Below are 17,281 nucleotides of genomic sequence, written 5' to 3' on the forward strand. Positions count from 1 at the left end.
GTTGAAAAAAAAAAAGGGAAGCAAAAATCAATCAACCACAAGTTGGAAAAAACGTCAAAATCATATAATCCAAAACACACTTCCTAAATATAATTAGGAAGATACTTTCTTAATAGTTTTCAAAGATTGCTGAAAATTGAGGAAGGTTGGACCAAAAGTACAGAAAGTGTATAAGAACAAGGTATTCTTGATAATCCACGGAAGATAGACAATTCCAAAAGATTAGGAGCATGTGTAAGTAAAGCACATCATAAAGGGTATTGGAGATTGCAAGTATTAGATCTGTGAATCTAGTAAGTTTTCTAGGCTAGATCGTACTATATGTTCTTGTTGTCTATAATTGAAGTCATTCACTTGGTCCCGAAGTTTTTAATCCTGTGAAGGATTTTTCGTTGACAAATCACGTGTTGCAATTCAACATAGGATAAAATTGACTTAATTGACTAAATATCTAGAATAATTAAAAGGTGACTTATTGCTTTTAATTGATCATTTTAATTTCGTGTTATTCACCCTACTCTAGGTGATTTTAGCATCAAACTGATAACTTTCATAGTACTTCCTAGTTTTACTCTTCGTCATTTTCTATCGAGTGTTTTCTTTCTCTAACTCATGATTGCTTTTGCACCCACTAATAATAAGAGATTGTATAAATTTGTTGTATCCTAAGTTAGGAAAATCTATTTGTTTTGCTTAATTTATTTCTAAGCGTTCATTTGATCCTTTTTATTGAATTTCAACTTTTTTTCAAACTTGTTGTCAATAACACATTTCGTGAAACTCACAATACTTCATCTACTATTATTATAATCTTTCATAAATGTTAGTAAATATTGATGAAATGTATTGTTGAAGAGTTGTGGATCCTATAAAATATGTTATTAAAATTAATATTCTAAAAAACGTCTAGGTGTGAAACATGCTCACAACATTTTTCATTGACAGTAAGTACAACTTAAATGGTCAAGTGCTAAGTTGACTGCTTAATGTACGACTGGGCTTTATTAATTATGTTTTCATTTTTAAAAAAGAAAAATTTATTTGACCTTAGTTTATTAACTTTTTTTTCTTTTTGAAATGCTCTTATTTGATTTTAGTTTCAAGTTTTAAATGACTTTACAGGATAAAGATTTAGATAATATTCAAGTTATAGTGCTATCTATATTATATAATTATGATTTTGAGATTTATCATTTTGTTGAAAACTTCAAGTATGTATGAAGTTACTTTAAATTTTTTAAGTAAAACTTGTTTAATTAAAACTTGAAATTATGAAAAATAGTTTAACTTTTGCACTTGGAAAACTTGAATATTGTATAATTTGTTATAAACTAGAGAGAATAAGAGAGAAACCAATAAACTTGTGTATTTCATTAATAACCAAAGTCTCATATTTAAAGGAAAGAATTAAGGTGAGTAAGGATACAATAGTCATAATGACTATGGCTATAAGGGTATAAAAGCCATTCATAAATACTACTATATTTACAGCACTCTCTTTGAGTGACTATTTACACAATAACTATTTCATTGAAATATTGTTTGCAAAAAAAAAATAAAAAATCCAATGGGACAGAAATGTCAACAAATGAAAAGGAATACAAGTAATTTGGAGCAGTAAAATGCTGCCTCATTAAAACCTTATTGAAAAAAATACCAATGAGACAAAACTTGATCGAAGGAAAAAAAATATAGCTATTCTCCCTAATTTCAATTTTTGTATCAAGCGATCTATGTATTGTATGTCAATGTCTTTAATATTGATATCTTGTACGCTAATATCTTCACGAAAAACTAGAGGGATAAAACTTGATGATTGCAGTAAAGGGTGATTCAAAAAATAGCTCTTATTGATCTCTTTGAGAGCCTCATACATATAAATGCATTATTTTGAAAGTAAATTTCATGTATGTTATGGACATTTAATACAAAAATAATATGTCTCATTAAAACTTTATTAAGAAAAACCCTTTGGAAAAATTCTAATAAAGGGAGGAAAAAAAAGGTACATTATTCTTTTGAAAACACCACAAAGTTGTCTTATTAGAAACCTTGCCAGAACAAACCCAATCAGACAAAACTTGGTCAAGGGAAAAGGAGTACAACGCGTATTTACTCCCTCTCATGATATTATCATTTGAATTATGCTTCAAAGCATATTGAATCCTTCAGAGATAACATTAATAGTCATGACATATAAGTTGACTATAGCGTATTTCAAATTTCATGCATCGTTAAGACAATATGATATGGACTCGTGATTTCATCCACTACAATCTTTGCGAAATTCACTATGTTGAGAGTCGTACACTACATATTACGGTTGACTTTTTTCATTTTCATTTCGTATGTGTATACACCTTTAGATGTTCAGATTGTAGATTCAAAAACTTGAGATTTCTCTAGTAAGTTCCATTTTACTAGGATCACATCTAGAAATTCCAAATTTCTCAGTAAATTCAATTTTAGTATTATCGTGTCATTTTATTTGACCACTCATTACTCAATCGATACGTTTTGACAAATTTATTTCGATTCCTCGCTATATGATACAGTATGTCATGTGTAAAAGCGTTGTCGATAACTTTTCTTTTTTTATTCTATTTCCTTTGCATAACAACATAACTTATAGAGATATCTCGATTTTCAACATATCAGGTACCTAAACCTCTTCTAAAGTTTTATAATTTGTTTTTCTAAATAGTAATCAAGAGTGGGACCATCTTGCTCCATTTTCATTTGGAGATTTCTTGTATTAGAATCGAATACCGTCACGCTTCAAGCGTGCCATAAATATATCAAATATAATGCTATCAAATTATCCTCATAGGACGTCAATTCATATTGGAGCATTCAAAGTTGGTGATGAGATATTATTGATCTCTTTGGTTAGTAAATGTATCTAAATAAATTATCTTTCGAACTTCTAATTCGAATGATCTTTTGCGAGGGTTTAGATAATGATACATTTGTACATTATTTTCAACTTGTTAACTCCTCCCCAAGTCTTGAGGAAATTTTCCAATCAAATTGACAACCACTTTTATTATGTTATAAAATGTTATCTATTTGAGACAAGAGTTCAAACTACGTATGTATTTTTATCATTCTTTACTTTCCATCACATTGCATTGTAGTGGATCAATTTTACATGTACTTCACTATCAAAATAATTAGATGAAAAAATAAGGCTCTGACCATAAGTCAATTACAACGTGAAGAATTATGAAATTGGTATGATGCATAATAACATTCTCTAAACATAAATGAGAAGCACTTTATTTTTGATTAAATTATTTGGAGGCGTTTACCAAGCAATAATGTTAAACAATTTATCGGCCTTTTCAATTAGCACTTATCAAAAGGTTGATATATATGATCACTAGCATTTACAAGATACATCGTCTTGATTGTATAATCAAAGATTATTCTCACCAATAATTTTGCAAACTTTGGATTGTGAACACCATGCAATTATCTAGTGTATGTATCAAATTTATTAAATACAAGTAATATTTAAATGGTCAATATGGAGGATGATGGGGATTCATTTATCACCCTATTTAGTTTTCAAAAATATAGGGAATTCAATCCCAATTTAGATAGTGACGATAAATGACCAATTTTCAATAAAGGGAACAAACATCAAATACGAATTCTTTGGATTGAAGAATCTTATGGTTGTTTTTTTAAATGTCCATTTGATTCTCATTTCACATCATTATTGATCCAATGATGGTCCAACCGATCATACCAAACAAATTGAACTTCTGATTCAATATAAGATATAATTCAATTATTTAATTTCAAAAAATATAATTAGACATTATATAATCATCTAATGATCAATATTCACATGACATAAGTCGTATGCTTCCTTCATATATAAACACAAATTCAAAATTTGCATATCATATATTCTTCAAAACACTTGTCATTTTGAAAGCACGTTATTTTTTATTATTGCTTCTTCAAGAGCAACATTGATATTCTTCTGTAATATTGAAATCACAGTGTCATGCTCTTCGAGAGTAAGTAAAATATAACTTTAAAATAAATAATAATGTGCTATTTCAGGAGCAACAAGAAATTATTATTTAGAAAAATTAACTCCTCAAGAGTATATTTTCTATGATAATATAATATTTACAGAGTTGTTTCTTCAAGAACATGTCAATATTCTTCTGGAATAATTGAACATTATAATTCATACCTTTCATGAGCAAATAATATTCTTCTAGAATATTAATTATAATATTATGCTACTTTAAAAGCAACATGATGAATTATCAATTCAAAATTTATAGAGGAGCATCTAAAAAATTTAATCAGTTTAAAGATACACATAGTATTCAACAATCATCATAAACTTATATATTTTACAAACATAAAGACAAAAAATTAAAGCGCAGAATACATAAAATTTGTCTTCTCGTTATCATAATATTTTATAGTAGTTAAATAAATACGAGACTTGTTGTTTGGTTTGGTTTTGAAGACATTATATACTTCATTTTACTATAGACGATATGATTTCATCATTGATTAATGCAAAAATCATGAAGTGCAAATCAGAAAAAAAAAAAAAAATATATATATATATATATATATATATATATATAGTCAGGCATTATTAGTAGTAAATAATGGCAAATTATTGACTTTGGTTTGTCATTTTTGCTGTCACATTTTGTAATGTCTTTGTGTGTATTAAAATCAGCCTATGTTAATTCTATTTTTTGTGATTATAAAGTCTATCAATGTATGGTTATTCTGCCACTAGGTAAGGCTGTAGTTGGTAGGAGTTGTTGGCTAATGGTATGGCTGAAAATCTCTTGTATTACACTTTAAATAGCTGCTGGTAATGGTGCTTTTTATTTGATGAATTTTACATAGCGGAAATCTGTTTTTCTCTTCCTCTTTGTTCTATACAATCCTACAGTGGTATCAGAGCCATTAACTAATCTTTGAAGGGGGTTGCAAGAGGTTGAGCTACAAAAACTTGAGAGAAAACAAGTAAGCAATCCTTCATAAAAACAACCAAGTGACTTGTGAGGAAGTGAGATGGCTTCAACCGGTTTTTCAGTACCTCTGGCTTCAGCATTCACAGGAGAAAATTATGACTTCTGGGCTGCTAAAATGAAGGCATATCTGAAGGCCTATGATCTATGGGAAATCACAGAAACTGGTATGGAACCACCTCCACTCAAGGCAAATCCCACCATAGCTCAATTAAAGCAACATAGTGAGGAGGTTGCGAAAAAATTCAAGGCTTTGTCCTGCATCCAGTCAACTATTTCTAATGTAATATTTACCAGGATAATCACTTGTAAGTCTGCCAAGGAAGCCTGGGACAGATTGCAAGAGGAATTTAGAGGTAATGCAAGGACTAGACAAATGCAAGTTCTAAACTTGAGAAGGGAGTATGAGGGATTGAAAATGAAAGAGGCAGAATCTTTCAAGGATTTTCCAGATCGACTAATGAAGGTTGTGAACAAAATAAGGTTACTAGGAGATGATCTACCTAATAGAAGGGTTGTGGAGAAAGTTCTAATCAGTTTGCCAGAAAAATTTGAGGCAAAAATTTCATCACTTGAAGACTCGGGGGATCTTTCTACCATAACCTTGTCTGAATTGATAAATGCTCTTCGGGCTACTGAGCAAAGAAGATTAATAAGGCAAGAAGAGCAGGTAGAAGGAGCCTTGTTTGTTAAAGAAAAATACAAAGCACAAACAAGCAATGAAGTAAAGAAATACCAGCAGGAAAAGAAGAGGGGTGAAGGCAGCAAGGCTGCTGATAAAAAGGACACTTATCCACCTTGTATACATTGCAAAAAAATCGGTCATTCACCTAAATGGTGTTGGTATAGACTTGGTGTCCAATGTAGGAATTGCAAGAAACTTGGACATGTGCAAAAAGTGTGTAAAAATCAAAAGGAAAACCAGAACCAGCAGTAGGCAAAAGTGGCAGAGAATGAGCTTCAACATCTGGAGGAGCATTTGTTTACTGCCATTAATTTTAAAGCTTGCAGCAATGTTAAAAATTGGCTATTGGACAGTGGTTGCACACACCATATGTCTTCAGAATTCAGCACTTTTGTTGAGTTAAACGGCTCATATAAACCAAGGGTGAAGGTTGGCAATGGAGACTATGTGAAAGTAGAAGGGATTGGAGTGATTGTTGTCCAAACTCCATCAGGTATTAAACATATTGTTGATGTACTTTATGTACCTGATATCAATCAGAATTTGATAAGTGTAGGCCAATTGATTGAGAGGAGTTACACACTGATTTTTAAAAATACTGGTTGCACTATATATGATCCAAGTGGAAAAGAATTGATGTCAATTGAAATGAGGCAAAGAAGCTTTCCATTAGAATGGAAGAACATGACCTCTAATGCTTTTACTTGTACTGAAGTTGAGGCTTCACTTTGGCATAAGAGGTTTGGTCATGCTAATTTTACATCACTTAAACATATGCACAAGTTTGAGCTAGCTGAAAATATACCATATATAAGTGATGAAGCTTGTGTGTGTGATGTGTGTCAAAGAAGTAAACAAACCAGGTTGCCGTTTCCAAAAAACCAGTCAAGAAGAGCCTCAGAAAAATTGGAATTAATACACACAAATGTATGTGGTCCAATGAGAACTCCAACACTGAATGGCAGTAGATATTTTGTGCTCTTCATTGATGATTTAACAAGGATGTGTTGGGTATATTTTCTGAAGTTCAAGTCTGAAGTTGTTTGTGTGTTCCATAAGTTCAAAAATCTGGTTGAAAATGAAAGCAATGGCAGAATCAAGGCCATCAGAAGTGATAATGGAACTGAATACAAAAGTGATCAGTTTGAAAAATTCTGTGAAGCTGCTGGAATCAACCATCAACTGACAATTCCTTACACACCTTAACAAAATGGTGTAAGTGAAAGAAAGAATAGGACTCTAATGGAGATGGCTAGATGCTTGATGATTGAGAAGAACATTCCTAAAAAATTATGGGCAGAAGCTGTAAGTACAGCATCATATCTTCTCAATAGACTTCCAACAAAAGCATTGAATAAGAAAACACCTTATGAAGCTTGGTATGGAATCAAGCCTAATGTTACTCGCTTGACGGTGTTTGGAAGCATTTGTTATAGTCACATTCCAGATCCTAAAAGAGATAAGCTGAGTCAAAAGGCAGAGATTGGTGTCTTGGTGGGGTACTGTGGAAATGCTAAAGGTTATAAAGTATACAATCCACAAACAAACAAGGTGTATTCCAGTAGAGACATCAAGTTGATGAGAAATCCTCATGGGATTGGGAGTCCAGAGTTCTGGTTCAGCCACAAGTTCAAAGAACACTTCCTGAAGTGGAAGAGACTGGTACAAATGAAGATGAAATAGGACCTAATGAAGTGGAGGATGATAGTGGATCTGATTCAGAAAATCGAGTGCTAGACCCTTAGCTGATGTGTATGCAAGATACAATTCAGCAATTCTGAAACCAACAAATTTTGCTGATGCAGTAAATTCACAAGAGTGGTTGACTTCAATGAAAGAAGAACTGATGATGATCGAAAAGAATAAAATCTGGGAGTTGGCTGATAGGCCAAGGGATAAACATGTTATTGGTGTTAAATGGGGTGTTCAAAACCAAGGTGAATCCTGATGGCACTATCAACAAGTTCAAAGTCAGGTTGGTTGTAAAGGGGTATGCACAACAATATGGTACATATTACACAAATACTTTTGCTCCAGTGGCCAGGTATGAAACTATCAGATTGCTGTTTGTAATAGCTGCTCAAAGTGGCTGGAAAATTCATCAACTTGATGTAAAGTCAACTTTTTTTAAACGGCTACTTAAATGATGAAATTTATATTAACCAACCTGATGGCTTTCTAGTTTCTGGAAAGGAGGAAAAGGTGTATCTATTAAAGAAGGCATTATATGGCTTGAAGCAGGCTCCAAAAGCCTAGTACAGCAAAATAGATGAGCATTTGAGTTGCCTTGGTTTTCCAAAAGTGTTAATGAGCAAACACTTTATATGAAGCAAGTGGAGGAAGAAACAATCATCATTTCTTTGTATGTTGATGACTTGCTAGTAACTGGTAGTAATCTGGCTTTAATCGACAAAGTGAAAGATGAAATGATGAAGGCATTTGAGATGATAGATCTAGGAGAAATGAAGTACTTTCTAGGAATGGAAGTAAATCAATCAAAAGAAGGCATTTTCGTTTGTCAACAGAGATATGCCAATGAGATCTTGGAGAAGTTCTGCATGGAGAATTACAAACCAGTTAGCACTCCACTGGTTCAAAATCTGAAATTGATGAAAAAAGATGGAAGCATAAGAATTGATGAAAAGGTGTACAGAAGTTTGGTAGGATGTTTAATGTATCTAACCATAACAAGATCAGATATCATGTATGCTACAAATCTCCTCTCTAGATTCAGACAAGAGCCAATAAATTTACATCTTCAGGCAGGAAAAAGAGTACTGAGATACATCAAAGGGACTGCAGAATTGAGAATTTGGTTTAGGAAGATTGAAAATCTGATTATAAGAGGTTATACCGATAGTGATTGGGCCGGATCTTTTGATGATATGAAGAGTACCTCAGGGTATGTATTTTATCTAGGATCAAGCATTGTGTGCTGGAATTCAATGAAGCAAAAAAATGTTGCTCAATCAACAGCAGAAGCAGAGTATATAGCAGAAGCAGCAAATGAAGCACTATGGCTGAGGAAAATGCTAGAAGATCTTAAGCATAAACAAGGTGATTCAACTATCATTTATTGTGACAACCAATCAGCAGTAGCAATGGTCAAAAATCATGTGTTTCATGAGAGAACAAAGCATATTAAGATAAGATATCATTCAATTAGGGAAGCACAAGAAAATGATAAAGTAAAGCTGATACACTGCAATGGAGAAGTTCAATATGCAGACATATTTACGAAATCCTTATCCAAAGGGAGGTTTGAAACATTAAGGAGATGCCTTGGTGTTTCCATGAAAAATGCCAAGGAGGAGTATTGACTTTGGTTTGTCATTTTTGCTGTCACATTTTGTAATGTCTTTGTGTGTATTAAAATCAGCCTATGTTATGTCTATTTTTTGGGATTATAAAGTCTATCAATGTATGGTTATTCTGCCACTAGGTAAGGCTGTAGTTGGTAGGAGTTATTGACTAATGGTATGGCTGAAAATCTCTTGTATTACAATTTAAATAGCTGCTGGTAATGGTACTTTTTATTTGATGAATTTTACATAGCAGAAATTTGTTTTGCTCTTCCTCTTTGTTCTATAAAATCCTACACAGATAATGCATACAAGCATATCTTAAATCATTGGGAATTTATAGGAAAAGATATGCACACAGACATCACTGTAAATCAAGCAATTTAGAGCGAAAGATTTATGTAACAGAGTAATTTACGCATAAAAAATAGAGTTATATATATTCATGCACAGCATGATTATTTCGGTACCATAGTTGTATTAGCACAGCATGATTATGGATACATATATTTATATATATGCCAAAAAATATTTTTACCTTTCGTCGAGTTTGTTCGTGATACGAAGATGAATTGAAATTAAAATTTTCTTTGAAACACAGATGAAATAATGCCGTCTTTTTTTCCTTCCTAAAGAATATTAGACTTTGAAAAAAAATTGAGCTATCGTGCTAATAATGTGTTATAAACTAGAGAACAAAAGAGAGAAGCCAATAAACTTATATATTTTACTAAGAACCAAAATTTATAGAAAAAAAAATTAGGGTTATTAAGGATACAATAGTCATAATGACTAGAACTGCAGGGGTATAAAAATCATTTATTAATGCTACTATATTTACATCATAATTAACTAATTGAGGGAATTATTAGTTAAATATATATAGTATTTTATAGTTTTAGATGTTTGCTATACTTTAATTATTAAATGATTAAGAATTTAAATAATAACAAAAATAAGTAATTTTTTTTTTTTACACATAGGTCTCGCTAGGATTGCCTAGGTTCGTAAAGTTCGAAACTTAGCCTATACACCTAATCAGGCTTTACGCTTTTTGGAGCAGTAGTGAAAATCAATTGTTGACTTTTGTTTGAAATTTTTATTAAATTTTCATCTGCACCAAATGGGACCAAATGTCATTTATTAGGAAAACCAAGGTGGGGCCAACAAAGAAGCCAAAAAAGAACTTGAAGTTCGTTTAATTCATTTTCTTGAATTTTTAATTTTTATTTTCATGTTTGGTTCAATTTTTTGCATCTATTTTAAGATCTATACAGTACACACACCTTAATCACCTAGTTCATCATTGCAATCACTTCTAAATTATTATTTTGTCAGTCTAAAACTTAAATCCTACTGAAAACTAATCTATATAACACATTAATATATATTTATCGTTCTCATTATTGACTAGCGCTAAATGAAAAATTCAAATTTCCATCGACTGTTTGAAGGACAAAAGATGAAATAATTAATGCGTGGAATACTACTTTTTTTTTTCTTTTTTTTTTTGAGTTGTTCAACTCAAAATCTGCCTTTTAATTAACTTACAACCATAAACCAACTTCAATTTTGATTTTATATGTATCCGACAAACACTGTCCACTAGTCTTTGTGATGTTTAGAAAAGTTCGACAAAATACATTTAAGTTTTATTGCATAATTAATGGATGAAGGGATGGGAGTGGTGAAAAACACATTCATTGAATCATAATGTTTTTCCTTAGGACAATATGATTGGCATATGTAGGGCAGGGCATTTGGTATATATTGCTATTCTTGGATCTAGGGGAGAGTACAGAAACAGAAAGGCATGGGAGAGAAAATATTGAATGTTTTTTTTAAGGATATTTAAAAAATATTCTAGAAAATTTTATAGAATTAGAGGAAATTCTCTTGTGGGACGAAACGTTCATGTAATACGAAGGACATCAATCTCCAAGATTAACTCAAAAGCGACTCCTTTCTTTTCAGGAGGAGATTTCGAATTTTTTGTTGATTAGATGACACCCATATTTTGACACACCCCGCCCCGTGTAAAATCACTAGATTCGAACGTAGCATGCGCCGATGATAGATACCAGCTAAAAGTCAAACCCATCTCAAGGCTACTACAAATACAATATATCACTTTTTATACATCATTTTTCTAACAGAATTTCGGCATTATCTCCGCTGTAAACAGGACTAACCAACCTGTGATCAATTTTACACAAATCTCAAACTATAGCACAGCACAATAAAGATAAGCCGAAATCTCAACATTTACCAAGAAATAAAATGAAATATACATATGGATACAAAATATATTGTGAGCCCCATAACTATCTACAAGTGATGCAAAATCACATCTAGACATGACCATGCGTCCCAAAACACTGACTACATGTTCTATGAAGTGAGTCATACTAACAAACTTTGTCATGTGGCTCTGACTCCAAAATCAAGGCTCAACTCTAAAAGATTCTCAACTGCTGCCTGATAAGAAAAATGTGGAAAAATATATGAATTGATAGCTCAGTGAGTGGAGAAGTTCAAAATAAATATACTTTTTCATTTATACATTTTTATTGAAAATCAAATTCATATCATTTGATAATTCACAAGCTACCATCATGTAATTATAGCCAAAAAGTGAAATATTCACATAAGGTCATAAAATATTATCTTAAAATCATGATATAACATCAGCTGATAACCATGCTATACTATCATCACATCAAACGTGCTGAAAAATCCACCAAAATGTACCCTCTGACTGAAATATGTAATCCGCCTCTCGGGTTAAGAACTTTCGCTACGGGCCTTTGGCCCCCTCCGTGAACGAAAGCCGCTCTCAAAGACCTCTCATAATCAATTCTAGAACACGGTCAAGGCCCCTCTGTAAACTACATGTATACGATCAAGATCGATGTCAGGTCAAGACCCTCCGTGTAGAATAGAACACGGCCAGGCCCCTCTGTGAACTAGAAGAAGTATTTAATCATGGGTACTTTTCTGGCCAATTTCAATATTGCATGTCTCACATCCTAAACAAATCTCAATATCAAATGTCTTACATACCAAGTCACAAATATACCATAAATAATTTTTGATATTTCACATGTATCATAATAAAAGAGATTTCCATAATAACCATGTAATTCGAACACATAATTGTATATAATTGCACATACTTTAACAATATACTTAATTTATAAATATTTTAAAAGTATTTATATTTTTCCACTCACAAAACTATGTACACCAAAATCAACTCGATTGGTACGCTGTCCCGATATCCGTATCGCAGCCTGAAATATAATATAATTTTTAAATCAACAGGTTAATTTAAGTAATTTCAATAATTAAATAGGCGATACCCAAACTTAATTATTTCACATTTAGGCGATTTCTAAAGTCACTTTAATTACTAAAACTAATTTTTCTTTCATTTTACTCAAGTTCATAGTTTATTATACTTAACCCCTTCAATAAAATTGAATTTAATCTAACAATCTAACAACTATAAAATCAAACATAACCTTTCAATAAGTAACTTTTTACTTACCTTTCAAAATTGAAAAATTCAAGCCTAATAGTATAACCCGCTTAATTATTAACACATTGGCGAGTTTTCCCCTTTTTTTCTTCTTTCTCTTCCTCTTTTCCCTTTTTTGTTTTCTCTTTTTCCTTTCTCTTTTTCTCTCTTCTTCTTCTTCTTTGCACCGTTTTCTTGTGTGTTGTGTGTTACTAATTTGGTTTTGGGTGGAATTCCACCGCCTTATTATTCTATATTTTTTTTTGTTTGACTTTTCTTTTTTTTTAAACTTAATGCATTACATATTTGAACTAAGAAAAAAGAACTCGTAGTCCCTACTTGGCCATGCTGCCACTTGTATAATTTGGGAAGATGCTTGAATTGAAAAAGAAGAGTCTGCTTCTACCGATATACCATTAGACATGAACATACATTATATAAGAACCACCCATGGAAATGATGGACTGTTGGAGCTACAGTCTGATGAAATGGGTTGCTACATTTTTAAGTCCAAACTCTAAGTTGATCCAGCTGCAGATGAGCCCAAGAATTCCAGGCTTTCCAACCCAGTTAACCGATTTTGTGTTCCAATTAAATGGACCATTCTGGAAGTGTTGAAAGCGTGTTTTATTGATTATTATGGTAATACGCCTTCGTGGATGTGTGACACCTGGAATACTCTAGATCGTTGGATATAATATTTAGCCTTATTTCATATAAATAGACAATGTAATCGTTAGGGTTTGTAGAGGATCAGTGTGTGAGATTTTTTTTTCTCTTATTCTTCGCATTCGTGTTCTTGTAACACTCTCTGTGTGACTGATCATCTTCTGGATGATTTTCTGAATAATCTTAGTGAGATCGTTGTGATCTAAGTGAAGTATAATTGCGAGAGTTTTGTAAAGAGAGTTTCAAGTTTTGAGAGATTTGTGATCCAAACTTTTGCGGTTCTGTATTGTACTCTTTTTGCCCATTTTAAGGGCTTTATAATGGATTTGAGGTATATCCTATGGAATTTTCAATGAGGGACTAAGCATTAAAAGCGGTCGCGGAACCTTCAGGGCCTTTAGGCCAAAAAATCCTAGTGTTCTTGTGTAGTTTTTTTATGTTTTGAACTTTACAACAAATTCATTTTTCAAATGAAAGATTTTTCCATTTAGGACCACAAGTGGCATCAGAGCAAAAAAAAATTATTATTTTTTTTTCCCTTTCTTGCTTTAAACCTAATTCTTGAGGGCTGATCTGCTATATAAATTTGTGGATCTGTAAAGATCCGTCACTGATTTGGTCAAGAAATTCTCCATTTTATTTTTTCGAAAATTGCTTTTTATAAAACCTTTTGGTCTTTGCAGTTCTTGGTTATGAATTTTAAACTAATTCATCTTTTCAAGACAGTTTTTGTTCTTCCTCTTGTAAGACTCCTAGATTACCTCCCCCCCCCCCCCCAACTTAACAACTCCAAAATCCTCCCCACCCTACAACCCCCCCCCCCCCCCCCCATTCATCTTTGTCCAGGGATCCTTGAGAGATCCCTAGAATCTGAGGAAAGTAAGGTTTGGTGTAAGGAAATTCACATGCAATATTGTGATTGTTACCTATTCTGCGATATAATACTTAGTATGTTATAATATATGTTGCTGATTTGAATTTTTTTTGTGAGTTCTACATCTGTGTAAATTGCTTATTTGCATTTTTTTAATTCTGCTTCATACTGTATTGTGGAAATCATATATGTAATCTACATGTTCTGAATTCATATTGTTTACTGGGCACAAGTATATTTGAAAACATTCATCTGTAGTATAATTGCAGTCTATTCTTTGTTTAAATTCTTGTATATTTTAAATTGATATGTGTGACATCTTATATTCTTGATCCTAAAATTCTTGATTACTATTGTTACATCCTGCACACATGGCTACTAAAATTGATGTTCAGATGTGGGATGGCAAAGGAGAATTTAGTCTTTGGCACTAGAAGATGAAAGCACTGATTTTACAATTGAAGTGTGCTAAGGCTCTAGATGAATCTTGGGATCAAACTATACCTAGTGACAGAAAAACTGAACAAGATGAACTTACTTGGAGTACATTGCTTTTACATCTCTCTGATTCTGTCATTAGAAAGGTAGGAGAAACCAAGACTGCAGCTGAGTTGTGGGATACCTTAGAGAAACAATAATTAACCAAGACCCTACCAAATACATGTTTTCTGTGGAAACAATTTTTTAGTCATAAGTTTGACGCTAATGTTGACCTAGAAGAGAACATGGATAGATTCAATAAGATCACACAAGATCTTATAAACTATGTGGTGAGAAAATCTCAAGTGATCAAAAGGTAGTTAGTTTACTAAATGAACTTGGTGATAAATATAAAGACATTAGAATTGCCTCAGAGTATGGTAGCGATGACCTGACTGTTGATATAATTCATAATTCTCTAAAGAACAGAGAACTTGAATTAAGATCAGAACATAGAGAAGCACTTAATGCAGAGACTTCTCACCCTAACCCCAAGCCTAAATGAAAAGGGGTTAGCAACTTTAGTTGGGTCAACCATAATAAGAATTTTACAAAGAATAAATGGGGAAATAATAAGATAAAGAGCAAGAAGAACATCAAGGGAAATGACAATAGAAAATGTTATTATTGTGGTAAGATAGGCCATCTTATTAAGGATTGTTTAAAAAAGGATAAGGATCAAATAAGTGGGTCTAACCAGGGTGATGATTCTTCTGCTATTGCTGCTTCTTACAAAGAAACAGGGGTCAACATTAGTGTTGCCTATGTGTTATCTTATGAAGGAACAAATCAAGATTGGGTTCTTAATTCAGGTTATTCCTTTCATATGAGTCCTAATCTTAGGTCGTTCTCTAGTTTTTCAAAGCTAAGTGAAGGTTTTGTAAAATTGGGAAATAATGAGTCCTGCGAAGTGGAAGAGATTGGAAACATTGTTCTAAGACTTGAAAATAACCAAATACTACTGTTAAAACATGCTAGATATGTCTCTGCCTTAAAAATGAACCTTATCTCCTTAGGAATCCTAGATGATGAAAATTATCAAATCAAAATCAAGAAAGGATTTACAAACATAATGAAAAATCAAACCCTATCATTAATACACCTAAGATTAATGGAATTTATTTGATAAGTGCTGAATGTGTCTCCCCTAATACAGTTGTGAGCTTCGTGACTCATTCTAATAAATCAGAATTATAGCATAGGAGACTTAGCTATCTTGGTGAGAAAGGGTTAAAACTTCTTTCAAAAGAATGTGCTTTTGGAAAAGACAATGTTCACAAGTTAACCTTTTGTGAACATTGAATCTGGGGAAAACAAAACAGATTGTCATTTAGTGATGGCATGCGTAAATCCCAAAATGTTCTTGACTACATACATAGTGACTTGAGGGGGCCTGCACCAGTATGCACAGCCACAGGTTACAGATATTATCTTCTTATATTAGATGATTTTCTCTAGAAAGGATTGTGTCCTATTAAGAAATAAATCAGACACATAAGGTCATTAAAAACTGGAAAATAATGATAGAAAATCAAATTGATAAGAAGATAAAAACATTAAGAACAAATAATGGTCTAGAGTTCTATAATGTTGAATTTGATCAATTCTATAGTTATAATGGAATTCGGGGGCACAGAATTGTCATCTATACTCCTCGACAAGATGGAATTGCTAAAAGGATGAATAGAACCATCTTTGAAAAGGCTAGATGCATGTTAATTAGTTTTGGATTGCCAAAGATATTATGGGGAGAAGCTGTCAAAACTACCTGCTATCTTATAAATAAGAGTCATTCAAGTTCCATAGATTATCAAATACCAGAAAAGCTCTGGATTCGGCATATGCCTAATTTTTCTCACTTTAAAACCTTTGGATGTGTAGCATATTCACACCAAATTGGTTCTAAACTTGATCCCAGATCCAGTAAATGTATTTTTCTTGTGTATGGGAAAGGCATTAAAGGTTACAGACAATGGTTAAAAGAGATTGGAGGTATAAAGTTAATTAGCAGGTCAGATATCTTTAATGAGGATTTATTCCCTTGTCTTGTGATAAGAATAGAGAGGTATTGACTGAAAGGACTTTGTGTTCATTGAGTTAGAGATAGATGCACAAAGTGAACAAAATGAAACTCAAATTGAGGTAGAGCTGCCTCAAGTAGAATCCGAGGTTATACCAGAAGAAGACGTAAATGAGAATCATATTCTGGATTCTACTCCAAATCTGCAGGATGGCCAACTTGCTAGAGATAGGGAAAGAAGACTAATAAGACCTCCTTCTAGATACCTACATGCAGATTATGTATCTAAACAAGCTAAAACAGAATTCCTAAGTTTTGAGCCTACTTTTTTATGAAAGGCTGTATCTTGTAAAGAATCTGCAAAATGGCTTATAGAAATGCAAGAAAAAATGGATTCTTTATATAAAAATCCCACATAGGATCTTGTGGAAAAACCTTCTGATTGTAAATTGGTTGACTGTAAATTGGTGTATAAAATCAAAGAAGGTGATATAAAAGGAGCTGATAAAAGATATAAAGCAAGATTGGTACCCAAGGGTTTCACAGAAAGAGGGGGAATAGACTACAATGATATATTTTCATCAGTTATTAGATATGCCTCTATTAGGATTCTATTAGCTTTAGTAGCACAATTTGATTTAGAATTGGAATAACTGGATGTGAAAACTGCCTTCTTATATGGTACATTGGATGAAACTATATATATGACT

At 32.4% G+C, this 17,281-nt stretch overlaps 1 protein-coding gene across 1 annotated transcript; it reads left to right on the plus strand.

The window, feature by feature from the left end:
- The first annotated feature begins 5,064 nt into the window (after positions 1 to 5,064).
- Positions 5,065 to 5,958, plus strand: LOC111404622. The gene has a single exon (XM_023033405.1). The coding sequence runs from the start codon at positions 5,065 to 5,067 to the stop codon at positions 5,956 to 5,958; it is 894 nt and encodes a 297-aa protein (XP_022889173.1).
- The last annotated feature ends 11,323 nt before the right edge of the window (positions 5,959 to 17,281 follow it).

This window comes from Olea europaea, chromosome 11 (assembly GCF_002742605.1).
Source record: "Olea europaea var. sylvestris chromosome 11, O_europaea_v1, whole genome shotgun sequence".
In the NCBI taxonomy this organism is placed as follows: Eukaryota; Viridiplantae; Streptophyta; class Magnoliopsida; order Lamiales; family Oleaceae; genus Olea; species Olea europaea.

Bases quoted from the DNA above. Each gene is read 5' to 3' on its own strand.
- LOC111404622 (XM_023033405.1), top strand. From the start codon at position 5,065: ATGGCTTCAACCGGTTTTTCAGTACCTCTGGCTTCAGCATTCACAGGA.